This window comes from Cotesia glomerata, linkage group LG3, assembly GCF_020080835.1.
Source record: "Cotesia glomerata isolate CgM1 linkage group LG3, MPM_Cglom_v2.3, whole genome shotgun sequence".
Taxonomy (NCBI): Eukaryota; Metazoa; Arthropoda; class Insecta; order Hymenoptera; family Braconidae; genus Cotesia; species Cotesia glomerata.
The window spans coordinates 26945901-26973435 of NC_058160.1; the positions used below are offsets into that span (position 1 = coordinate 26945901).

At 28.7% G+C, this 27535-nt stretch overlaps 3 protein-coding genes across 6 annotated transcripts; 2 read left to right on the forward strand and 1 right to left on the reverse strand.

The window, feature by feature from the left end:
* Nucleotides 1-4496: 4496 nt before the first annotated feature.
* On the reverse strand, nt 4497-13945 carry LOC123260398 (OTU domain-containing protein 7B-like). 4 transcript variants are annotated; one of them, XM_044721478.1, is made up of 8 exons: nt 13807-13945; nt 10963-11006; nt 10524-10797; nt 8756-9174; nt 8252-8635; nt 6380-6708; nt 6009-6164; nt 4497-5633 (listed from the first exon to the last, which is right to left on the reverse strand). In XM_044721478.1, exons 3-8 carry the CDS (start codon nt 10777-10779, stop codon nt 5465-5467), a joined length of 1713 nt encoding a protein of 570 aa, XP_044577413.1. In that variant the 5' UTR covers nt 10780-10797; nt 10963-11006; nt 13807-13945; the 3' UTR covers nt 4497-5464. The 4 variants fall into 4 exon arrangements, with proteins under 4 accessions (XP_044577413.1, XP_044577412.1, XP_044577415.1 ...); XM_044721477.1 differs by lacking the exon at nt 13807-13945 and adding an exon at nt 13459-13726; XM_044721480.1 differs by lacking the exon at nt 13807-13945 and adding an exon at nt 13308-13381.
* A 1662-nt stretch (nt 13946-15607) lies between these two features.
* On the forward strand, nt 15608-20897 carry LOC123260401 (DNA-directed RNA polymerase III subunit RPC3). Its single transcript, XM_044721484.1, has 8 exons — nt 15608-15929; nt 16015-16136; nt 16957-17081; nt 18464-18728; nt 18805-19013; nt 19079-19232; nt 20040-20400; nt 20681-20897. Exons 1-8 carry the CDS (start codon nt 15783-15785, stop codon nt 20813-20815), a joined length of 1518 nt encoding a protein of 505 aa, XP_044577419.1. The 5' UTR covers nt 15608-15782; the 3' UTR covers nt 20816-20897.
* Nucleotides 20898-21883: 986 nt separating this feature from the next.
* LOC123260408 (protein shuttle craft) lies at nt 21884-27309 on the forward strand. The gene is made up of 4 exons (XM_044721490.1): nt 21884-21993; nt 22228-25664; nt 26482-26585; nt 26674-27309. Exons 2-4 carry the CDS (start codon nt 22290-22292, stop codon nt 26801-26803), a joined length of 3609 nt encoding a protein of 1202 aa, XP_044577425.1. The 5' UTR covers nt 21884-21993; nt 22228-22289; the 3' UTR covers nt 26804-27309.
* The last annotated feature ends 226 nt before the right edge of the window (nt 27310-27535 follow it).

Sequence of the window (27535 nt, forward strand, 5' to 3'; positions counted from 1 at the left end):
AGCTTTTTTTAATACTAAAAAAAAATTTTTTTTAAAACTAAATAGCTAATATTTTTAACTAACTAACTAACTAATATTTTTGAATATTTTGAAACTAAAAAAAAAAATATTTCGTGATACGAACTTCAATAGAGAATTAAAAACTTCACGATTTGTTATCTTGACCTAAAAATTCCAAAATTTTATTTAACTTAAACAACTCAGTACACTATCACGCAATGACCTGCCCACATAATTTATTCACCTGCCCAATTTCTGCCAAACTAGTCACGCAATCGTTCATTTTTTTCCAATAATATTATATATAATTTTATCTAATTGCCAGTTCCTCCTTGCTGACTCCTAAATGTATAATTACATTAATAAAAATGTAATTAGCTGTAAGTCTGCGATTAAATTTTGTGGGTTTAAAAAATTAATAAAAAATAATTAGGAGGGAAATTCGTGTAAATGTTAAGTTATTGCAGTATGATATTATATTATAACATTGCACATATTATTCGTATCTCAACGAAGGCTCAGGAATGCGTTTGTGGTTGAATGTGGGCTTTAGGTGGTAAGAGAAAAGCGACAGGGGAAGAGAAGGGTATGCTAGTATGGTTTTCCCCAGAGAGCTAGATGAAGCTTTAGGTATAAGCATCCCTGAGGCCACCAACCCGTATATAGCCGACCTGCCGGAATAATTCTCAAGCAGTGGATCATGTTGATATTGCATTCGTATTGCAAACTGCTAAATGTCGAGAGTTATTACTCTTCTAGGAAGGGTATTTTAATCCTAAATCAGAATCCATTAATTAGTGGGATATACGCACTAGGAATTTCTTTCAAAAATTAATTTTTTTAATTTACAAAATATTCATAGAAAATTGAATCTCATTTTTTTTTTTAAAAGTGAAATTTTTCAAAAACTACCCTTTCGATCAGTTTCAAATTTTTACATAATTTTTGCAATTATATTTTTTAATAATTTATTAGCAACTTTGCAGTCACTACACTGAGAAAAAAAAATACTTTCATTAAGAAAATTTTCTTGATACAAGAATTTATGTTCTTGAAAATTTTCAACAATATATATTTCTTAGCTCAAGAAATTGTTAAATTGATTGAATAGTATATTACACACCTAGGGAAGTAAAGTAAGAAATGTCTCAGATCACATGTAATTGTTGGCCGAGGCGAAGCCGAGGTCAACTGCTGTGATCTGAGGCTTATTTACTTCCCGTAGAGTGTATACTATTTTTTGTCCGACGAAGGCGGAAAGCGGCAACAGTTTAGCGCAGCGGGACGAAAGTTGTCACTTTCCACCCGGAGGGCAAAAAATAATTTTTACTTAATTTAAATAAAGTTGTTCTTTTGTTTATCTATTATCCAAAGATAAATGTTGATGTTCTTCTCTTCAGAAATTAATAATTAAAAAATTAAAATTTTGTTTTAATAAATAATGACCGTTGTTAAATTACACTGCATTTTCTTAAATATTGACGTTTTTAAAGATATAAGCTCATTCTGATGTTACACTCATCAAGAGCTTTCATTTGAGTACCCACATGCATTTTTGATATATTTTTCATATATACATATATATAATATATATAAATATATGAAAAAATGATGTGGGTACTCAAATGAAAGGTCTCGATGAGTGTAATGTCAGGATAAGCTTATATCTTTAAAAAAGTCAATAATTCACAAGATATCTGTTAAATTGCACTGTACTTTCTTATCTATTGACATTTTTAAAGATATAAGCTCATACTGATGTTACACTCATCAAGAGCTTTCATTTGAGTATCCACATGCATTTTTGATATATTTTTCATATATACATATATGTAATATATAGATATATAAAATATATGAAAAATTGATGTGAGTACTCAAATGAAAGGTCTCGATGAATGTAATGTCGGGGTGAGCTTATATCTTTAAAAATGTCAATGGTTCACAGAATACAAAAATCATTTCTTAATTATGCATCTAGAGATAAAGCAAAGTTACTTCTACAAACTTAGAAAAAATTAATTTAAACAATTTTTAAACAAAGAACAAAATTTTGAAACTTTTATTTTAAATCAAATAAAAATCTTTAAAATCATTTTTAGTTTAAGAATTTTGTAACTTCCTGCTAAGAAAATTAAAAATTTTCAAAAGTCGGAAAATTATTGGTTTTACCCCGTTTTTTGAAAATCGAATTCTCATCAGATTTCGACGTTTTGAGGTCCTAGGAAGCTTCCCTGAATGTTTTCGCGATGATGTCAGTATGTCTGTATGTATGTGTGTGTATGTGTGTATGTATGTATGTGACCCTTTTATAACTTTTGAACAGCTTGACCGATTTCATCGCGGTTGGTGTCATTCGAAAGGGCTTGACCAAATTTAGATTTTGGATACACTTTAAACCGATTCGGACCGGTAGATTTTGAGAAATCTTAAAAAAACTACAAAAAAAAAATTTTTCAAATGTGGTTTTCTTGGAATAAGATTCAAATGGCTTTACCGATCGATTTCAAAAACTAATCAGCTCTTAACATCAAAAAACCACGTCGATCGCCGCCAGCCCGGTCAAAATCGGTTAATTCGTTCGTGAGAATAACTGCGTAAAAATCGGTTCATTCATTCAAAAGTTATTGCGGTTTGAAAATTCAAAAAATAGTGTTTTATCAAACTTCTATCAGACTTTTGAGCTGGAAGAGCTCAAAAGCATAAAAAAGCTATCTCTTTGAGCTCCGAGAGCTCAAAATAACACAGAAATTGTACTTTTGAGCTCGAAGAGCTCAAAAACAAAATAAGTGAAATGTTGAGCGTTTAGGTATGGAGTTAGCGGGAAGTTGCACGGATGGCCTTAAGAGTCAACCGTTTTCCTACTTTTTTTAGTGGATGTTTATCAATTTTAATATTAATCAATTAAAAAAAATACTTGGAACTATTGAACTAACTTTAATTGTTTCTACAATCGGAAAACAATAATCTAAAGTTTGATTTAAAAATAAATATTCTTTATAAGTTACAATTATAAATATAAGGATAGTAGAGTTGGAAGAACAAGTAAAGACACTGTAGGGTGGGATTGTCTCGGGAATCGCGTTGTTATTTCCCTTCCAATTTCTTGTGTACGACCACAAAATTGGATGGCACAGAATTACTACTATATATTCGCAGTGTCTCTCGAGACGTGGTCCCAGGAAGATGCGCTAGGATCCAGGATTCCCATCTATACCTTGTACAGACTACTGAAAAATAAAAGCAAAAATTGCGCTTAAGACAGGCAAAAAAATACCCAACTAAGTAATGATAACAATAAGAATAACGGCGAGACAGAATGAGAAAGTGGAAGGTATAAACTAAAAGATAGTATAATCCACCGTCGGGCTTGGACAAAACTATATGAATAATTGAATCACAGACGGTCCGAGTTTAACTGAGCTTAACTCAAGTATCGATAAAAAGAGCTATTTTAACTGAACTCTCTTTCTTTATTCTTCGTTTTATGCTTCTTGTGGCAGCTTTCTTCAGCGCACCAACAAACCCATACGTGTAACATTAGTTTTTACGACTGTTATACCCCAGAGTCAAGTTGTCCAATACCAATGCTCTGCTGATCTTGCTGCTATTAGATATGTTCCTCTTTTCCTACCGTACCAATGCTTAAATATCTAAAGGCGCTTATTTTATGTATAAAATACCTTCTACAAGACACTATTACATGCATGTAGTTTGTTTATTTCAAACAAATTATTTTTACTCGCTTCAAGCTAAGCTTGAATTTTTTTTTAAAATATGGTAATTATTTACAAGTGGGGTTAATCCCATTTTGGGCCATAACTACACGGAAAGAACAAGATAACAATGGATATCATCCCAGATTATACGCAGTGATATCTGTGGTGAAAAAAAATTTTAGATAGTAGCTAGAAAAATACAGATTATACTGCGTGATATCTGGATTATACTCATTGTAATCTGGATTGTACTAGCCACTATCTCAAATTTTTTTTCACTCAGTATAATCTGTGTAGATGAAAATTTAACATTTTCAAATTTTTTTTTTTATTCTGTTTGTTGTTATGGCGCATTTATGGTAAAAAATGTCATGAAAGAAAAAAATAAAGATTTCGATAGCTTTTTTGCCTTCAAAAGTTGGAAAAAATTTTGGCTTTCATGTTTTTGGATCAAATTTCTATTTTATCTTTTTTTGATATATTTTGTTTTGAAAAGTACATAAAAAAACTAATAATTGAAAAAAAAAAGTTCAATATCACAATTTTCTAAAAAATGTATAAATTTTTTTCAAAATTTGTTAAAATTGTGATAATCAACTTTTTTTTTTAAATTGTCCATTTTTTCATGTATTTTTCAAAAAAAAATATATCAATAAAATCAATTAAAAATTTCGTTCAAAAAAATGAAAATTAAAATGTTTGACCCCACTTGTAAATATTTACCTAAATTATTTCTACAGAAACTCTTGAAAAATGATGTCTATTAATTTCAATAAATTATTTAAAAAAATATTTTTGTTTTATTGTTTTCACAATTATATAATTTCAGATACACTTTTTTGCCACTCGGCTTATAATCAAGACATGAGATTGAACACTTTTTAGTCGATGAGTTTGATTTAAAATTTAAAAATAAACATATTTAGAATTTATAATAATAATTTAAATTTATCGGTGAATAACATTCAATTTGATAAAGTACTTTTTTTCATGATAATTGATAGTAAAATTAATTGACATTAAGTAAAGGAAGATTTGTGGTATAAATAAATAATTATTGATAATAATTAATATCGATAGTAATATAATAATAATTATCAGAATGGACGCTTGATAGTATTTAAATGTGATGTAATGAGTATTACTATAACTATTTGAACAGTTACACGAGGCAAGGCACATATCAATGTGTGTTATCTCATCCCATACATGTATACATATATGTATTTATTAAATTCTCTTTAAATTTTTTCATTGAAATTCAAATAATTAATTTAACAGTAGTAAATACATGAAGAATCAAAAATATATAATATCATCTCTGAGGAGTTATTTAATGTATATATATCAGTGGGTTATGTCCGTAGATGATGCATGCGTTGAGCTCATTAGTCTACTGCGTGCCATAAGTAAATACATATATATTCATTTTGTTTGTCCATATATAACTGTTAATGAGACAACATAAACTTAAGCTCAACGCAAAGCACAACTATATTCGTTGCTAGTATTAATAATCTTATCATAATGATATGACAGCTAAAATTATTTCATTTACAAGCTATTTATCTAATTAATTTATCTGATAATTTCACGATTAGACATTTTGTTCTTATAGAAGTTTTCACTGTTAATGTCAGTAAAGTATATAAGCGATATGAATACAATAATGAGAGGCTTTGGTTATTGTCATGAGGAGTAGAGGATAGTGAGTTAATTTAATAAATCTTAACCAAAAAGGCCGATCATCGTTGGCTATTGTTCGCCCAGCATTTTGAACAGTAATAGTCATTTTCAGGCGATCCGAAAAATGGACAATCTTCAGTGAGACATTCTCTTACAGAACCACTGTTCCTTTTGAATTCATTGTATTCTCTCGGTTCTGGTGCTGTTATGTTGTTGTAAAATGTTGACCTTTAAAAATAAAAAATAAATTTATTGAAAAAAATAAATCATCTATATTATTGAAAGAATAAGAAAAAGTATGGTTGTTATTCAATAAAATGTTCGCTCTAACTACGGTCAGGATAGGGAATACATGTTAAATGTACGATTTTTAATTGCTAATATTTCGAAAATTAACACCGCAAGGACTATTAAAAAAAATTTATTCGTATAGAGGACACTTAGAAGTACGCGTATTCGAAAATTGAGGAATGTTGTAAAAAAAAGTGATTTTTCACCATACCTCCTTAATAAAGCAAAATTTTAATTTTTTTTTGTTTACAAGTCACGGCAGTCACATAGTGACTACAAGGTTGCTAGTTTACATATAATCCAATAACTCACCTTGATAAATATAGAGTACGATCTTTATTCGTATTTTTTGGTTGTAGCTTACTGACACTAGCATGGCTGTTACTGTCACTGACAGTATAAAATTTTGATTTGCCAGCCCCATAATTTATTTCAGTCCCTGAGGCGTCTTTCTGCATCTCCAAATATCTGAAATAAAATTTTTAAATTAATTAAGCTATTATTATCTAATTACGCCGTCTCTTGAGGCTCATGAAGGTAATATAAGTGAAGTAATACAACCCTAATACCTATATCAATATTTTAGGCGCGGCTCGTTACTTAATATTTACCCTTGAATTTTAATATCACTTTCATTTTAATCATACATTACAAAATTATTTACAAAACAAAAAAATAATCACCTTGAGTGAGCGCACTGGAGATAATTTTGTAGCATTTGATCAACATACTGATGCCGGTGGCTTTTAAGTTTAACACACAGTACACCTTCGGTAGTCAGTCCAGCCAATGCCGAAGTCGGAGGACTTTTGGGTCTCTTGGCCATCGAAGACCAGAGTTTTTTGCTCATTGACTTCCCGATTGACCCAAACTGCTTAGCGACACCCAATAGCTGCTTAGCAGCTTTGCTCTTGCCAGTCAGCGATCCATCAGTGTCTGAAAGTCTGTCCAGATCTTCTGTCGTGAGTGTTTGATATTCACAGTCTAAGTAATCTCTAATAAGAATTTCCATCTGGAATATCAAATAATGTCAGTTTATTATTTTATTTTCTGTCAATTGTCTAAAAAATAAATCGCGTTACTAATGCCAAAAAGTTGTAGCTCAAAATATTTGGCTTTGAAGAACCAAAAAGGTATATAAAAAAATTTTTTTTTCTCCAATCAACATGGGGATGTATAAAAGTAGAAAATCCGGTTGAAAAACGCAAAAAAAAATTTTTTTTTACATACTCCCAAAAAAAATTTTAAAACCAAAAGCATGTATATGAAAAAATAATCTAAATAGCTTCTAAAGACCTCAAAACGTCGAAATATATAAAATTGATTTTTTATAATTGAAATGATAACACTACCAAAGCCCAATTTTTTTTTGATTTTTAATTTTTCGTATTTTGTAGAAATTCATAGAAAAAATTTTAAATAAAATTTTTAAGTTCTCCTTCTTGAGAAGGATTTACATTTTTTTTTTCTCTCTCGCCCTCTATTGGACAAGCGAAAGTATCTTTGTCATACTTATACAACAAATGGAATCTTAAACCGCATTTTATAAATAAATAAAAGCATTTTCCATAAATAAAAGCAAATTTTTAAAAAAGCACTTTACTCTTCGATAGATAATTTAATTATCTATCAAAAAGCGAAGCGTTTTTTTCGAAATCTTACCTTATAGGGTAGAAATACTGTTTGTGGCCAGTGAACCTTTTTTGGCCACTTTATTTTCAAATTATTATATAAATAATTTTATAAGCTCACGACTTTATAAATTAAATTTGTATAAATGTATTATTTCATAAATTCTATAAAAATTCTACTTGAATAGTTAAGTTTTTTACAAATTTACTAAAATATCGTGGCCAAAAATGGTCCTAAGATGGCCAAAACCGGTACTTCTACCCTACGTGAAAAAAACACGTTTGAAAATTAACTATCAACCGCTCTTCTTAAAAAAATTGAAAATTTCAAAAAATTCAGCTGTAGTAGTGTTTTCAGTTAAATTTCCAAAAATTACTTTTTTTTTAGATCTCGACGTTTTGAGATTCTTACAAGCTATTTCGACCATTTATTTATGCATGTACGTCCTTTCGGCTGTAGAAATTTTTTTTCTTAAAGCCAAAAGAGTATATCGACGCTCTAATTAGCAAATTGTCTAACTCCATTTTAGAGAATTTTTTATTTGTACGAAAAAAACAATTAGTTCAAAATTTATTATCACTTTAAAAAACTATTTTATATAATTATTATCTAATAGAGATATAATATTCAGGTTTGAATCTTTCAAATAATTTATAATTCAATTATGGCTACATCAAAATGTTAAAAAATCACCCTCTATAAAATATGGAGTTAGACATATTGCTAATTAGACCGTCGATATGTCGAAAAAAATTTTTTTTGCACTTTCTAACCAAATTTTTACTTTTATATATTCTCAAGTTAATTGGAAAAAAAAAAAAAAAATAATTATACGCCCTTTTAGTTCCGCTAAGTCAAAAGGACATATATTTTAAGATATGCCCTTTTAGAATTAGAAACGCGAAATAATAATAAAAATTTACAGTATCTTGATGACAAAGCAGAAGATCTTGAGAAGCGGTCCAATCCCAGTCTGGGCCAGGGTCAACAGCGAATAAGACAGGAAGTAATTGTCCAGTATCAGGATCGACAAGAGGTATACTAACGCCTGTGGTATCACCAATTCCGTTTGCACTTGCAGCAAACTCATTACCACAGTCGACAGTTACCAAAGGAGAGAAATGAGCCGAGTGGTAAGCTAAAAGCAGGGGCGTCCGGTGACACTTTGCTGGGGAAACTTGAAGTGGAAGATATACTCCACCGAAAGGAATTGGTGCCAAGGCCACACCTTCACAATCACGGAGCATAGTTTCCGCAATTACGATGATTGGTCTGCGCAAAACATGCGCCAGTGCAAGGACATGAACCTAATAATCAACAACAATAATAATGATGATGATAATGATAAAAGTCCAATGACAATATTCAGTATTATCAGAGATTGCTTGGAATAAATACCAAAGACATTGTTGACAATACACACATACCTCCTCAAGACTCTGATAAGAAGTTGCGGTCTGCGATCGTGGATTCGCAGATGCCATTTCCACAATGCTTTGCCATTCAGTTAACCACTCGGTTTCCGTATACGCCAGCCCAGCGGCGGCATTCAACCCCATCTGCCTCCATTTCCATCGTCTGAACAATGCGTCCTTGTATTCGCCTTTCGACAGAGTATTGTGTAAAGCATCCCTTAGAGTCAACAAACGATCATGGAACCCCCACATTCCTAACGACGCAGCATGGAGTAAGCAATTTCCATCTCCAGTGGTTGCTAATGGCCAGAGAACCCTAGCGCTACTGCTGTTCTTGCCACCGCACCACCAATTTAATCTTCCTGCTGCCTCGAGAGACGTCAAGCAGCCTACCTCAATCAAATCTCTCTCCAAAAATTGTCGAAATGAATCTAACAGACAGCAATCATTAATTAATTTATCTACTTTATTATTTTTTGAGTATCTGAGAATCTGATGAATCTTTATTTTTAAGAGAATAAGAAAAATTTTGTTTCTGGGATAGTCATATAATAAAATCGGTTTTTTTTAGTGAAATTTAGTGTCATTGCAAAGGTTTTCACTTGAATTTGTGTCTTTTCAAGATTTCATATCATTTTTATCAATAGTCAATTTATTATGATAAGTATTAAGGCTACATTCGAAAATAATCTATCTCTAGATACATAATTAAGAAATTACCTTATATCTTGTGAACTATATATTGACATTTTTAAAGATATAAGCTCAACCTGGCATTACAATCATCGAGACCTTTCATTTGAGTACCCACATGCATTTTGATATATTTTTCATGTGTACATATATATAATATATATAAATATATAAAATATATGAAAAATTGATGTGGGTACTCAAATGAAAGCTCTTAATGAGTGTAACATCGGGATGAGCTTATATTTTTAAAAACGTCAATAGTTAATAAAGTACAGTGCAATTTAACAAATATCTTGTAAATTATCGATATTTTTACAGATATAAGCTCATCCTGACATTACACTTATCGAGACCTTTCATTTGAATACCCACATCAATTTTTCATATATTTTCTATACATATAAATATATGAAAGTGCATGTGGGCACTCAAATGAAAACTCTTGAAGAGTGTAACATCGGCATGAACTTATATCTTTAAAAATATCATTAGTTGACAAAATACAATATAATTTCTTAATTATTAACATTTTTAAAGATATAAGCTCATCCCGATGTTACACTCTTCAAGACCTTTCATTTGAGTACCCATAACAATTTTTCATATATTTATATAAATTATATATATGTATATATGAAAAATATATCAAAATGCATGTGGGTACTCAAATGAAAGCTCTTAATGAGTGTAACATCAGGATGAGTTTATATCTTTAAAAACGTCAATCGTTAAGAAAGTACAGTGCAATTTAACAGATATCTTGTAAATTATTGACATTTTTTAAGATATAAGCTCATCCTGATGTTACACTCATTAAGACCTTTCATTTGAGTACCCACATCAATTTTTCATATATTTATATATATTATATATATGTATATATGAAAAATATATCAAAATGCATGTGGGTACTCAAATGAAAGGTCTCGATGAGTGTAACATCAGAATGAGCTTATATCTTTAAAAACGTCAATATTTAAGAAAGTACAGTGCAATTTAACAAAAATCATTATTTAATAAAACAAAATTTTAATTTTTTATAGATTATAAGTCACGGCAGTCACATAGTTATAATTATAATTACCAGGGTAGATTGATAGATCAGGTAATGAAAATGTAAATTCAGGCGTGTCAACAATCCCCAGAAATGTCAACTGCGAACGAGCGTGTGATACTATTGCTGCATTTTCAGTAGCTCGGGAAATTCCTCTCGCCAATTTTTTAGTCGTCCCACCTGCTGCTCCACCGACTCCACCAGTACCTCCGGTGCTGAGGGTGGTTGAATTATTTGTCGGTACATCTGGTTCCAATCCATCGTACATCGATAAAGTACTACTCATAACAATCCTATGGATTTTCTGTAAAAATGCACAAATGAAAAAGCACAAGTGTAGATATCTTTGGTGATATCAAATTAAACCGCATACATTTATCATTTAGGTGTGGTTTTAAATTTTTTTTCCTTATTCTCTGAATCGGAATTATTACAAAATAATAATAATTTTAAAATGATTAATACTCACGGCTATTGAATATTATAGTTCAGCTTGATTACACAGCATCAGTTCTGAAACAATAAGAATAATTTGAATATGTTGTTATTATGTAATAAAATAAAAATAAAAAATGTTTCATTTGGCTGATTAGGTATCGTCGTATTGAGCTTAATCATTATTAGTTTTATTATTTAATTTATTGTGCAATTGTATGCAAAGAGTAAGTTAATTGACGACAACCGGGTTCTATTATTGGCAATTTAAATAATTAACAAAAGAAATTAATAATAAATAAGTAGTAAAAGTTGGATATTAATTTTAAATATATCGGTAATGTCTAACAATAAACAAATAATTTTTTATCACTAGCTAACACGTGTAAAATTCAATACAAATCAATTTAAAGAATAAAATTCCTAATCTTTATGAATACTAATCATTTGAATAAATATGCTTTTGAATAGTTTTCAATAAATTAATTTCATTGTAATGATATTCAAACATATTTATTAGCGTATAAATAATATTTTTCGTATGAATCATTGAAGATAAAAAATTTATTTTTGTATTTCTTAAAATGACAATAAAAATTGAAATAATTATTAATTTTAAAATATTTAAAAATAAACTCTTTTTTTAATAAAAAATTGACAAAATACGTCTATAAAAAATTTTAATTACTCGAAAGCGTCTAGTCTCATTGAAGCGATTTTTCAAGTTTATAAATACATTTAAGAACAATGGATAAAACAAAAACTCACGTGCTAGTAATTATAAGAATTTAAATTTACAATACATCACAAACTATAATATAAACATTATTTAGTTACACACACACGGTCATACTGACGGCCTTGCTTTTTTAACCGGTTATGTACTAAAGAGCGAAAAATAAATAAAATTTTAAATTTTATTTATGAATTATTCATGAAAATTAATTTAGCAGATATTTAATAATTTTAAAAATTTTTGTAACAAATAAATTATGGATGACATTAAAGTTAGGAGTCACTTGATAATTTTTCAATTTTATTTAATAAATAAATTTGCTCCGAAATATTATTTCTAAAAAATTGCATTTTTCATTTATTTAATTTTCTAAATGTCAATTTTTTTTCTTATTTTCTTTGACATAATTTAATTGTTAAAAAAATTCTTAAAATTATAAAATATCTACTAAATTAATTTTCATAAATTATGGCAAAAAAAATTGACATGTAGAAATTTAAAAAAATAAAAAATGCAATTTTTTTTAACAAATTTGTTTGTTAAAAAAAATTTTTAAATTGTCAAGTGACTGCTAACTTTAATGTCATGAATTATTCATACAGCAATACACGGAATACAAAATACAGAATAATTGCTATTATCATATTGTCGCTACAGCTCTCACAACCGACACTCGAAAAATTACTCAAGAATTTTTAAATTAATAAATTTTTTAGTATACTATCTGATTTTTGCAAAAATTAATTATATTTGCAGCAATATTAAATAGAATAACGTACACTGGCAATTATAATAATGTATGAAAATAAATTTAGCAGATATTTAATAATTTTTTTTCAAATAAATTATTGCAAAAAAAATTAGAAAAAAAAATTGCCATGTAAAAATTTTAAAAAATAAAAAATGCAATTTTTTAAAAGTAATTTTTTTGAACAAATTTGTTTGTTAAAAAAAATTAAAAAATTCTCTAGAGACTGCTAACTTTAATATCATTAATAGTGTGTATAGTTATTTACAACTTCTAATAATATCAATATACATATAGAGCAATTGCGTTTTACAAAAATAGTTGTATAGCACTCTTGCTCTGTTCTGCTCTCAGTAGCCGTTGCGTTCAAGGTGAGAATTAAAAAAATTAAAAAAAATTAATTACGCGACCACATTAACGCATATGTGTGTTAATATAAGCATATATTTATGAAATAATAATTATTTGAAGCATTTAATTTCAACAGGTTTTTCGGATTACCTATGTGTGTACAAAAATATAATTTAAAAATTTTTAGTACTTAAAAAATTATTAAAATAAATTTTAGATGATTTTTAATTAAAAAAAATTTTATGAAAATTAATTTAGTATATTTTTTAAGAATTTTATAACAAAGAAATGATGGGAAAAAAAAATTAGAAAAAAAATTGACATGTAGAAATTTAAAAAAATAAAAAATGCAATTTTTTAAAAAGAACTTTTTGGAAAAAATTTTTTTGTTAAATACAATTAAAAAATTGTAAAGTGACAGCTAACTTAAATTTCATAAAAATTTATAAATAAATATTTTTCATGTAAAAAAAATTTTTTTTAAATGTCATTTGTTGTGAATAAAATAAAAAATGATGTTTTTTAATACAAACTAGATGCTTACATATTCAGATGTTTACTAGCACGAGAGTCATTAATAATATAGTTTATAAACATAAACTTTCACTTGTAATTAAAACATAAAGAAAAAATAAAAAATTAATTTTAATGATGAACGTCAATAAATAATTGAATGAATGAATGAAAATACTTACTGAATAAAAATTTCGATCTTGAATTAATAAATTATGAGCAATGCGTGGGAATAACACTAACAATAACAACAGTAATAATAAAATAGTCTTAGAACTTATTTATCATCAAGTGACATTTATTTAGTACAAGAATTAAGAACGCCAACACTTTTGGAGGTCATACTTCGATCGGTTTAATTTTTTAGTTAAACTGACAGCGATCATGCCGAATTTTTGCTGGTATTAATTTAGTATTGTTTTATTTAATCAATCATAGGTGTACTTATCGTTAAAACTTTATTAGATAATAAAATCCAGCATAGCAGTAATAAAATATAAGTATGTATTTACATACATACATATATATACCTATGATTATTTATACTTGTTGATAATAAAATTTGTCGTTTATTTATTTATTTACAGACACCACTGGGGAGTGTAGATAAATGTGTAACGTGAACGATGATAAATATACATTACACCCACAATCCACAATGTTTAATTGAATCTAAGGAGTTTAAGACTGGTAATGGTAAACATTGTTAAAGAGACCAAGACCAAGACCAAGACCAAGACCATCAACATCCAACATCAACACTACACACTCAACAGTTCTATACTTTACTACTGTTGATTTTTATACTTAATCCTCTATTCTTGTCTCTCTCGCTCTTGTGGTTGTGACTCATGGATCCTACCAGCTAAGGTTACAAATATATAACATAAATATGTATGTGTGTAATTAAATATGCTGGTAGAAATATGAATGTGCTGCTGTTTTGTCGTTACATGAAAATTGGCGTTAACTCTGAAACAGGTACAAAATTTATGATACTAAAGTGAGCCGACGTTTTTAATTATTTTCACTTTTTATGAAATTCCTAAAATCTATCTACTAGGACTTTTAAAAAAAATTGAAGTACACAATGACGCACACCAAGTACGTTCCAAAATTGTTTCTTTTAATTTTTAAATTTACAACAAAATTTTTTTTAATGTCCAAAAATCATATACAACCATATCGGTTACTTGGATTTTTTAATTTTTTATTTTATATCTTTTTGTAAAGAAATAAAAATTTTTTTTCTTAATAGTCTTATGAACGTGGACTTGGCGCGATTTTTTTACAGTGAAACTGTTTTTGTTCGGATTTCAGTATTTTTTGTAATTATAATAAAAATTGACAATTTTAATTTAATACATTTCCGGTGGCAAACTATCCCCTTTAAGCTATAGTTCATGTAAAAGTTATTCTTGCGCCGCCTGGCGTGTGTAATTGCAAGCTGTCAAATATCTTTTTTTCACTGTAGTTTCCCATCTATTATAAGATTAGCATGCATCCTTATATTATTTAGTCTCTGGCCGTCCGCTTTTTACATAAGAAAAAAGTTAAAATCTAAAAATCTGGGTCGCTATAGTTTGTGCTGATTATTTTTAATAATTTTAAATAGAAATTATAAAGATAATTGATAATAATCAAGTAATACGCGTAATAAAAGGCATGAACTACTATTATAAAATATCATATAAAAAAAAAAAAATCAAAATAAATTTGTAACCTCAAAAAACCGTTCTGCTTACGGTGTATAGTATACACACTCGGTAGTCTGGCTTGAGAACGGAACTTGGCGCCAGACTCTATCGAGTCTGTTGATATATTAGTGTGTGAAAATCATTTATATATAGTAGAAATATGTGTACTTATATATGTACAAGAGCGGATATATGTATGGGAGTTATGGTGGGAGAAGAACGGAGTTTGAAGCTCTTCGGAAAAACTATGTAACGACACTTCTTACCGAGAGCTTAGATTGCTAAGATCACGTCATTGTAAACCTCAATTTTATATTTTGAAGCTTTTTAATATTTTGTCAACTTGAATAATAAATTGAAACCAACTAAATAATTTTGATAAAAATTAAATAACGTCTAAATAGAATTCTTTTATTTAAAATGATTCCTTTCCCGCGCTGAAACCGAGTATTTTAATACTCCCGGGCGAAAGAACTACAGTAAGTAAAGTTTTCAATAAATAAAAATAACATCCACTAGATGGAAGCATAACAATTCACATGAAACAGTAAATTAAAAATCCCTAGATAATTTCACTAGGTTAATGACATATATTTATTACTAGAATAGTATATTTAAGTTCAAATATATCTATATATACATTCATGTATACATGTGGAATAATAAGCATGCAGCATGGTCGGCATAAACTTACATGGTTAAGTTGACATTACGTATGGAAAAATTAAATAAATAATTATTTAATAATAAAATCCACACATGTAAATATTTTATACAAATTCAGATGATAATATATATATATATTTACAATGAGTTACATGTGTGGTAAATTGTGTTCAGCTATTTTGTTACAACACTTTGGAGAAACGGTTGAAAGTGTAGGAGATTGTTTATTTAAAAACAATAAACAAACAGTACCTTTTATTATAAGCAAACTTTGTCTTCCACCGAACAAGGTATACATTATTTTATTTGAATTACTGTTGTGATTTTAATTGTTTAAAAATGACTAAAATACAATTTTAATTTTTTTGTCAACAGGTTAGAGAGTCACTGTGTGTTTTGATTAGATTTGGATTAGTTTCATATGAACAAGAAGAAAAGGAGCCTGTTCGATATGTACTTGATTATGATAAAGTATTAAATATTTTACGGTATTCAAGGTAAGTGACAGAAGTTTGATTAAAATTAAATGAAAATTAAGTTAGCCGACATCTAAAAATTTTTAGAATTTTTTTTTATTGAAAAAATTATTATAAAAAAAATTTCATTTGTAAAAAACTTGAAAAATTGAAGGTGAAATTCTTTAAAAATATTTTTTTGTTCTAATTTAATTATTAAAAAAATAATCAAAAAATTAAAAACGTCGGCTAACTTTATTATTATTAAAATTAATGACATTAAAATTAGCAGACACTTGACCATTTTTTTTATTAGTTAAGAATTAGAACTAAAAAATTCCATGGATAATTTTTAAAATTTTCTACATGTGAAAATTTTTGTTTTAATTTTTTTAAAATTATTTTTCAATAAAATAAATTTTCAAATGTCGGCTTATTTAATTTTCATATTTTTTTTAGATTTTATTTGACAAATAAACATAATACTAAAGTTAGCTAACGTTTCTAATTTTTTTATTTTTTTTTCATTTATTAAATTGGAACAAAAAAATAATTTGTAAAAATTCCACTTGTAGTTTTTCAAGTTTTTTACAATTGAAAATTTTTTTTCTATAATAAAAAAAAAATTATAAAAATTTTTAGATGCCGGTTAACTTAATTTTCATCAAATAAACTAAGTTTTGTAAATTATTTTAAAAAAATTGCATTTATAATTTTTTAAAACTTTTAAATTAAAAATTTTTTTCTAAATCTTTCTTCCTGTAATTGATTTATTAAAAAAATACTGAAATTATTAAATGCTTCTCAATATCAGTGTCATGAAAATCATTGATTATTTTTATTAATAGTTATAGTTTTACAGATTCATGTTGTTTATAAAAAAATGCAGCGGAGATGAAAGCGAAATAATGTTTGAAGAAGTTTTGAAAAACGGATATGAAACTGCGTCTCAAGTTATAATCAGAGCGTATGAAAAAATATCAAAAGGTAAATAAACGCCGATCATAGCACTACCCTGATAGCCAGCTTAATTCAAACTTTTATTCAATCTACTACCAAAATTTTTAGCCAACTTGATGGAAAGAGTTTACAAACCAAACGGTTTTAATTAAGTTGTCTATAAGTTACTCTGCAATTTGACGTCAAGACTTGCAGTGCAAGTATTTTAGTCAAGTTGTAGTAAAATTGAAAGGAAATTTAACCAAAAATTTGGTGTTAACTTGTATTCAAATTGTGGACGTAGATTTTTGTCAATTTGTTTACAACTGTTGTATTGTAAAGAATTACCGCAAACTTGATGTTAAGTTAATTGTAACTGCTGAAATCCAACTACTTTTTAAAAAAGCGTAACTATCAGGATACTTATAAAAGGGCTCCCCGCCTTTATTAATCCCGCCAAAATTTCTCAGCAAAAATTTCTCACAATTATTTACAATTAAGTACAATTATTTCTAAAAGAAAACATTAACATGGCCCTTTTATCATGGTTTTGTGTGAAAAAATATTGTACAAGAAATTATTGCTGACAATTTTTGTCGCGAGAAATTTTTGCATGAGAAAAAAGAGACGGTCACCTTAAGAGGGGGCGATACATGTAATTGCCTTAATTTCTACCTTTTTCTGAGAATTTTTTTAATTAAATAGGAATGAATGAACCATTTTGGAATTTTGTAGGATTATTTATTATATATTGAAGTACAGAAAAAAAATTTTTTTTTATTTTTTTTTTTTTTTCAAAATGGCCGCCGTAAAAACGAATCTGCCGAGACTCTCTCGGAAAAAGACACTAATTTGCGGGCGTTCTAATTTTTCGTATGGTGATTTGAAATTAAAAAAATTAGTTCTTACGTGTTCTTAAAACATATATCTTCTAGTTAAACCAACAAAAAAATCAAAAAAGTCAAAAAATCGTAAATTGGCACACCTCAGAAAAAAAGTTCGATTTTTTACCTCTTTTTCAATAGTTTTTTTTTTTTTGGTAAAAAGGGTTAATTTTTGTAAATTTTTTTGGAATGTTAGAGGTTTAACTAGAAGCTATTACTATAAAGTAGACGAGTAAAAAATTTCATTGAAATCGGTTGAGAACTTTTTGAGTTATCCCGCCCGCAAATTAAAAAAAAGTCATTTCGAGAAAAACGCGTTTAGATTCAGAGCCGACTGTTGCGATACTATAAAAGCTGAACACTTTAACGAATTATAACTTACAAAATAATGCGAATTTATATCGAAAAATTCACAGGCATATTTTTTGGGTATTATACTAACTATTAATGCAAAAAAAAAAATTTGATTTTTAAAAAATTTTACATGTATCGCCCCCCTCAAAAGAGTGGTTAAAAATTTTTTTATGTTAAAAATATTTATTTCAGTTAACAAAATACCTTCTATCGAGTTATTGTACGAGCAATTTCAAACAATGGTAAAAAATCAATTTTTGATAAGGAATACCCCAGAAAATAATAAAAACGACAAGACCTCGTCAATCGGGAACACGGATTTTGATGTTCCAAAATTAAATTTAGAGGAAATTCAAAAAATTGTAGATAAGGCAATTAATTCTGAGGGTAAAACTGGTTTTGGTGATGACAATATCTACTGGAAAGTTAATTTCGATAGATTAATTCAAGATTTAAGGTAAATTAATTTTTTTAATAAAATAATGATTAAAAAAAAATTAAAATGTAATTAAAAACTTATTATTTGTTGACAGAGATGAAATAATTGTAGAAACAGTCGGAAGGATTTATGATAACGATGCTGCTGAGTTGATGCGTCGTCTGATTTTTTTAATGTACACGCGGACAGCATCTTGGGCGCCAACATCGAACCCAATTCCTTTTCACGAAATCAGAGAAGATATCAGAAAATTAAATATTCCTAAACTTACTCAATACCTCGATCAATATTTACAAATAATTGGTAATTTTTTCTCTGATTTTTAATTTTTTTCATTAACATAAATACTAATTACAAAATAATTATAGTTGAAGATTCAAGGAGATTCGTAAAACGTGTTGGTGATTCAGGTGGTGGACAATTCAGTATTGATATGAAAGAAATATTGTCTCAACTTGCTTGGGCCACTGTAGAAAATGTTGTCTTGGAACGATTTGGCTCCAAAGCTGCTAGGATATTCAGGTTTTAATTCAATTATTTATTAATTAAAATATTATTTACAAGCTTAATTCAAATCATCTATATTATTAAGAGAGTAAGAAAAATTTTGTCTCCAGGATAGTCACAATCGGTTTTTTTTTACTGAAATTTATCATTCTCATCAATAGTTAATTTATTATGATAAGTATATAGGCTGCATTCAAAAATGCCTCTAGCTCTAGCTACATAATAAAAAAATGACTTTGTATCTTGTGAAATATTGACATTTTTAAAGAAATAAGCTCACCCCGAAATTACACTCATCGAAACCTTTCATTTGAGTAGCCACATCAATTTTTCATATATATATATATATATATATATATATATATATATATATATATATATATATATATATATATATATATATATGTTATGTATATGTATATATGAAAAATATATAAAAAATGCAAGTGGGTATTCAAATAAAAGCTCTTGATGAGTGTAACATCGGGATGAGCTTATATCTTTAAAAACGCCAATAGTTAAGAAAGTACAGTGCAATTTAACAGATATCTTGTAAATTATTGAAGTTTTTAAAGATATAAGCTCATCCTGACATTACACTCATCGAAACCTTTCATTTGAGTACCCACATCAATTTTTCATATATTTATATATATTATATATATGTATATATAAAAAATATATCAAAAATGCAAGTGGGTAAAAGTCATTATATAATTAAGCAAAATTTTATTTATTATAGTTCGCAATTGTCGGCAGTCACATAGTGACTGCAGGTTGTTAGTAAATTATAAGACATTAACAATAAATAATTGTCCTCAGGTTGGTTCGGCATGAAAAATTTATCGAAGAAGATAAAATTAAACAGATAGCAATGATGCCTGAAAGAGAAATTAAAGAACTGATGTACATATTGTTAGACAAAAACTATTTACAAGTTCAAGAGGTGAAGAAATCAACAGCTCCGACTGCTCCAATGAAAGGGATATTTTTATTACACATTAATTTTAACCATGTGGTACGCATGGTTGTTGAACATTGTTATCATGCATTGTACAATGCAATCCTCAGGCGGAATCATGTTACGACTACCAATGAATCTCTTATGGACAAACATTTACGTCTAGAAACAGTTTTAAGTAATTTGGAGGCAATGAATGCTGACCCAGCACAAATAGAACAGGTTAATTTTTATTTATTGATTATCAAATGAAAATGAAGTTAGCCGATATTTAAAAATTTTTTATTGAAAAAATTTCAATTAAACAATTAAAAAAAAAAACTTGAAAAACTATAAGTGCAATTTTTTATAAATATATCTTTTTAGTTGTAATTTAATTAATTAAAAAACTCAAAAATTTTTAGACGTCTGCTAACTTTAGTGTCATATTATTAAAGGTTATTCTATTAATTATGTAGTTGAAAATTTTAATAAACTGTATATTTTTTTTTTTGTATTATAGGTCAGACTTCTAATGACACCTGCTGAAAAAATTCAGGTGGACAAAGTTAAAATTACCACTAAAACATTAGGAACCGCAGAGTTATTCATCGAAGATACGTTATTTTTATTAAAAATGTATTTACGTTATCACTGATTAATTGCGATATTTATTAATAATTATCGCTCTATTGTGAATATTAATTATTCAAAAATTTTCAATAAAATTTTGTAAATTATTATGATTAATTATGAGTTTATTTTTAATTTTTAAATTAAGTTAAATCCTGAACTTAAATAATAATAAATGTGTAACAAAATGATACTGAAATTAACAGACATCTGACAATTATTCGAATTTTTATAACAAATCAACTATTTTAAAAAATTCACACTTGTAATTTTTTTAAATTTCTACATGTGAAATTTTTTCGCTAAATTTTTTTCTTTACAATTAAATTGTTATATGGCATTAAAGTTAGCAGTCACTTGACAATTTTTTAATTTTATTTAACAAAAAAATTTATTCCAAAAAATGATATTTAAAAAATTGATTTTTTTATTTTTTACAATTTTTACATGTCAATTTTTTTTTAATAATTTTTTTGCGCTAATTTATTTCTTAAAAAAATTTTAAAAATAATTAGATATCTGCTACTTTAATTTTTATAATTGTTATAACAATCTAAAAAATTGTTATGAAAATTAAGTTAGCCGTCATTTAAAAATTTTTAGAATTTTTTTTTATTAAAAAAACTATTACAAAATAATTAAAAAAAATTTTCATTTGTAAAAAACTCGAAAAACTGAAAGTGCAATTTTTAAAAAATATTTTTTAGTTCTAATTTAATAGTTAAAAAAAAATCAAAAAATGAAAAACGTCAGCTAACTATGATACTAAATTTTGCCGAAATTTTTAATTATTTTATATTTTTTTTAATAATTAAATTAAAACAAAAAAATATTTTTAAAAAATTTCACTTACAGTTTTTCAAGTTTTTTACAAGTGACATTTTTAAAAAATTTTTTTGTAATAATTTTTTCAATAAAAAAAATTCTAAAAATTTTTAAATGTCGGCTAACTTAATTTTCATCCGCTAACTTTATTATTATAAAATTGTTAGATGTCTGTTAAATTCAGTATCATTTAACAAATAAATATTTAAAAAATATAAATTACAAAATTTAAGATATTGCAGAACATGACAATATCGATAATGTTTTGCTTGCGACAAGAAAAAAATGATACTGAGAGTTTCTACCAGAGTACTCCGATCCAAATTACTTGATTTTTAGTTTCATTAGTATTTTTATCTCCATTAAATATTTTAACAGGTAAAGTATAATAAATAACAAAATAATATTAAAAATTATTAATAAAATCTTTCAATTCTCCATAACACTTGACAAAAAACTCGAAAAGAAAAAAAAAATCGCAAAAATAAAATAAAAAATAATTTCTAGGTTATAATATTAATTAAACCATATTTTTATATTTATCAAATCATATTTATATAACTAGACAATTATTTAACACCCAAACTAACAGCTGTGTTTTTTATCTAACAGTTAAATAACTCCGTGAAAAAAATCTGGTGGTGGTAGTCTAGAAAGACTTATCAGGGGCCACAATGGCCACCTGGGACGGCTCCTACCCAGGCGATGCTCAGGATGACGGTAAATCGTACCAATATTCAAACTCACAAAACCGTGTGACAGATGATCCTTCGGATCGTTCTTGGAACCAGGACAACAATCAATCAGCTCCAGCTGCTAATTACGTCGATAATAACCAACCAAGTGTTACTTATCCCTCGTCATCTTCAGGAGAATTAAGTAACCAGACTTTTGCTGCGAGTTCAAATATTTACTTTATAAATAATCTAAAGTTCCATCAATCATCAAGTACCGATTCTAATTTCCTGCTTACAAAATCCAACTTACACCCAGGAGCAAGTGAGTTTATTCCGTCTGGTGTTAACAATCAACCGAGCGAGTCATCGAAGGTATTTTTTTCCGACAACAGAAGTAAAAACTACGGCCGTAAGTACGACAAAAAAAATAATACTAATTACCGTCAAGACGGAGATTATTATCAGAGAAATTCTTTTAAAGCTTATGACAAATCTAGGAAGAATAACTTTACTAATAGTAATACAAATAATAGCAACAATAATCCATCTTATAATTATAGTAATGATTACCAGCCATATAAAGATTATTCTGACGTCAGCTTTGATAATAAGTTAAGTAATAGCAAGGACAAGTACAATAATAACAACAGAAGACCAAGAAGCAACGGAAGATATAATAACGACCGATATTCTTCAGCAAATCGTCAGTCTAATTTAAATTCAAATGATTATCAAAGTACTAGTAATAATTTAGAAAACAGGCCTAGAAATTTAAATCAAAGTAGTTATAATTATAATGATAATAGCAAAGATTCTGGAGATATCTCTCAGAGTGACAGACAGAGTGACAGACATCCAAAAGGAAAGCAACCTTTGAGCAGAGATCCTCGTGATGAAAGATACCGCGGATTCACTGGTGATAGCTCGGATGATAGACAGATGTTGAAAAAAGACAACCGACGGGGTAAAAATAATAAAGATTTTTATGATGATCCACGAGATGAAAGATACAGACACTCTAGCAGACGCAAGGGAGATTATTCTAATTATTATGAGGAAAAAGTTTACAGAGATAAGAATCATCGTGATAATAAATCGGAAAGCAAGCAGTTTAAGGAAGAAACTGTTGGAAAGTTTGTTAGTAAGGAAGAGTTTGTTCAAGAAGATAAATTAAATAATTGGAGGTCGAAGAATAGTCCAATTAAGAAGAATAGTGGTAGCAAAAAAAGAGTGGAGGTAGATGACGCTGCGACGCAGAAGGAATGTCTTACCGAGCAGCTAAACAGAGGACATCTTGAGTGTCTTGTCTGCTGTGAAAACATCAGACAAAATGACGCAGTCTGGTCTTGCAGTAACTGTTACCACGTTTTGCACTTGAAGTGCCTGAAGAAATGGGCAGAGTCATCCCAGAGCGAGAGTGGTTGGCGCTGTCCTGCCTGTCAGAATATAAACTTGGTAATTCCTGAAGACTATTACTGCTTTTGTGGCAAGACTAGAAGTCCTGAGTGGAACAGGCAAGACGTTGCTCACTCCTGCGGCGAAGTTTGCGGGCGTACTCGAGCTAAAAACAACTGTGTACATAAATGTACGCTACTTTGTCATCCAGGGTCGTGTCCTTTGTGCCTGGTGATGGTGAACCGCTCCTGCGGTTGTGGTAAGACATCACAGAGTTGTAAATGTAGCACAGACACTCAACTATCTTGCTCAGCCACGTGCGATAAGTTGTTGAATTGCGGGAAGCACAAGTGCGAGAAAACTTGCCATCATGGTAATTGCGAGCCTTGTGATAAGAAAATAGAGCAGAATTGTCACTGTGGGAAGAAAAATCAATTTGTTGAATGTTTAAAAGACACAGAGCCTTTTTATTCTTGCGGAGAAGCTTGCAATAATTTGCTGGATTGCGGTAATCATAATTGCAGGGATATTTGTCATCCTGGACCATGTGGCTCTTGCTCGCTTAATACTGAACTAGTTACTCACTGCTGTTGCGGACAAACTCCGCTGGCAATAACACGCGCAAGTTGTCTGGATCCAATTCCGACTTGTGATAAAATTTGCTCTAAAAAATTAAAATGCGGACAGCCAAGCTCGCCTCATTCTTGCAAAGCTTCTTGTCATGTTGGAGATTGTCCTCCGTGTGATTTAACAACTTGGGTTAAATGTCGGTGTGGTAATATGGACCGGGAGATTCCTTGCTGCGATTTAACGACAAAAGCTGATGATGCAAGGTGTGAAAAAAAATGCGTTAAAAAACGCTCCTGTGGGAAGCATAAATGCAATCAACTTTGTTGCATTGATATTGAGCACATTTGTCCATTGCCGTGTTCAAAAACTCTGAGCTGTGGTAAGCACAAGTGCGAGTTGACTTGTCACAAAAGTAGGTGTCATCCTTGCTACATTAGTAGCTTTGATGAATTGTACTGCGAGTGCGGAGCTGCTGTTATTTATCCACCTGTGCCTTGTGGTACTAGAAAACCCACGTGTTCTCAGCCGTGCTCACGCCAGCACTCTTGCGGTCATCAGGTACTTCACAATTGTCACAGCGAAGCTTCTTGTCCTCCTTGCACGGTGCTGACTCAAAAGTGGTGTTACGGAAAGCATGAATTAAGGAAAGCTGTACCTTGTTACTACAATGAGATATCTTGTGGAATGCCTTGTAACAAGCCGGTGAGGTGTGGGAGGCACAAGTGCATCACTCTGTGTCATCCGGGAGCTTGTGAGAAGCCCAAGCAAGTTTGTGTCCAGCCTTGCACGGTTCCTAGAGAAATTTGTGGCCACAATTGCGCTGCTCCGTGTCATGATGGCAAGTGTCCTGATACTCCTTGTAAAGAAATGGTCAAGGTGACCTGCACTTGTGGGAATAGATCTATGACTAGGGCTTGTGCGGAAAATTCAAGGGAGTATCAGAGAATTGCAAGTGGGATTCTTGCTAGTAAAATGATTGACATGCAGCTGGGACACTCGGTTGACTTGGAGGAAGTTTTTGGTCAGGGCGCGAGGAAGCAGAATCAACTGAGGACTCTTGAGTGTAATGAGGAATGCAGGACTATTGAGAGGAACAGGAAACTTGCTCTTGGGTTACAGATTGTTAATCCTGATCTCAGTGGGAAGCTCATGCCACGCTACAGTGATTATATGAAGCAATGCGCTAAAAAAGATCCGCCTCTTTGTAAGATGATTCATGATAAGTTGACGGAGTTGGTACAGCTTGCTAAGACTTCGAAACAAAAATCGAGGAGCTATTCTTTTGATAGTATGAATAGGTGTAAGAGACAGTTTGTTCATGAGTATTGTGAACATTTTGGGTGTGAGAGTCAGGCTTATGATGAGGAACCTAAAAGGAATGTTGTAGCTACTGCGGTTAAAGATAAGGTAATTGATTATTTATTTTTTTTGTTATAGGTTTGTTTATTGCACTGTATTTTCTTAACTGTTGACATTTTTAAATATATAAGCTCATTCTGATGTTACGCTCATTAAGAGCTTTCATTTGAGTACCCACATGCATTTTTATATATTTTTCATATATACATATATATAATAAATATAAATATATGAAAAATTGATGTGGGTACTCAAATTAAAGGTCTCGATGAGTGTAATGTGAGGGTGAGCTTATATCTTTAAAAATGTCAATAATTAAGAAACTATATTGTATTTTGTCAACTTATGATATTTTTAAAGATACAAGCTTATCGCGATGTTACACTCATTAAGAGCTTTCATTTGAGTACCCACATGCATTTTTGATATATTTTTCATATATACATATATGTAATATACATAAATATATAAAATATATGAAAAATTGATGTGGGTACTTAAATGAAAGGTCTCAATGAGTGTAATGTGAGAGTGAGCTTATATCTTTATCTTTAAAAATATCATTAGATGACAAGATTCAATGTCATTTCTTAACTATTGACGTTTTTAATGATATAAGCTCATCCCGATGTTACACTCATCAAGAGCTTTGATTTGAGTACCCACATGAATTTTTGATATATTTTTCATATATTCATATATAAAATATATGAAAAATTGATGTGGGTACTCAAATGAAAAGTCATGATGAGTGTTACACCAGGATGAGCTCAAAAAAAACCGATTTTATCATATGCCTATCCTGGACACAAAATTTTTTTTATTATCTTAATAATGTAGATTGTTATTATTATTTTTTTTTTAGTGCTGGTTACCAAGTTACAGCCTATTAGAAATCGTTCAGAGGGAAAATGGTCAACGTAAAGTGCCAAGACCATTGTTAAATTCTGTTAAAACTGCTACACCAGGGTAAATAATTATTCTTATTATTATGTATTAATTGTGAAAAATAAATATAGTAATTAGAAATTTTTAATCAATAAATTTTTTATTTCAGAATATCAGAAGTTCTACCATCAACTGCCAGCAAATCTCAAAAATCACAAACTTCTTCCACTTGGAGTGCACCTAAATCAACAGAAATAGAAATAGACTATTTTGACTATCCAAATCCTAAATGGAAGTAAAATAAATTCAAACCCATGGATCAATAAATAAATAAATAAATAAATGAACAAATAGATAAAAAAAAATTAACATTTCAAAATTTTATTCCAAAGATATTTAAAGTTTATTTCATCTCTACTCTGCATACTTTTGAAACATTTATTTAACTCACCAACGTGTAACATTCAGTTCGGATTATTACAAACAACATGTTTTACAGACAAATATATTTATATAAACATTTATTTTATTAATTACATAATACTTAATTTTTTTATTGTTATTTATATATTATAAATAATATTTATTTATCGGATTTTCAAGTGTTCTTGGTAACAATATTAATTAAATAGTCGGCAAACGCTGGATGGGTCATAAGAAATAATTTAATAATTAAATAATTTTATTCTAAAATTTCACCAACACTACCGTCATTTCCAGTAAATTATACAATTTAAATTTATTTTATTATTAATTTCTCATGGTTTATTGATGTACACAAGGGTATGATATATATATTGATTTAATAAAACAAAAAATATACAGAGCAAAAAAATGTTTTTTTTTTCTAAACTCTCATTATAAATTTAAGATACATCTTACTTGTTAACTTTTACACAATTAATTATTAAATTGTAACATTATTACGTAATTAAAAAAAATTTTTTTTTCAAGTATCAATTATTTTTTTTATATCATTACGATACTCTATTTACATAACATTTATTTTAAATTATAATCCAGACTAATGA

Excerpts from the sequence above, each read along its gene's own strand:
- LOC123260398 (XM_044721478.1), bottom strand. The coding sequence starts at position 10,779 with ATGAGTAGTACTTTATCGATGTACGATGGATTGGAACCAGATGTACCG. Across the intron at positions 9,175-10,523 it reads TGATCTATCAATCTACCCTG|ATTCATTTCGACAATTTTTG; the intron begins GTAATTATAATT and ends GCTGTCTGTTAG. Across the intron at positions 8,636-8,755 it reads CTTATCAGAGTCTTGAGGAG|GTTCATGTCCTTGCACTGGC; the intron begins GTATGTGTGTAT and ends GTTGATTATTAG.
- LOC123260401 (XM_044721484.1), top strand. The coding sequence starts at position 15,783 with ATGAGTTACATGTGTGGTAAATTGTGTTCAGCTATTTTGTTACAACAC. Across the intron at positions 18,729-18,804 it reads AGATTAATTCAAGATTTAAG|AGATGAAATAATTGTAGAAA; the intron begins GTAAATTAATTT and ends ATTTGTTGACAG. Across the intron at positions 20,401-20,680 it reads ACCCAGCACAAATAGAACAG|GTCAGACTTCTAATGACACC; the intron begins GTTAATTTTTAT and ends TTTGTATTATAG.
- LOC123260408 (XM_044721490.1), top strand. The coding sequence starts at position 22,290 with ATGGCCACCTGGGACGGCTCCTACCCAGGCGATGCTCAGGATGACGGT. Across the intron at positions 25,665-26,481 it reads CTACTGCGGTTAAAGATAAG|TGCTGGTTACCAAGTTACAG; the intron begins GTAATTGATTAT and ends TTTTTTTTTTAG. Across the intron at positions 26,586-26,673 it reads GTTAAAACTGCTACACCAGG|AATATCAGAAGTTCTACCAT; the intron begins GTAAATAATTAT and ends TTTTTATTTCAG.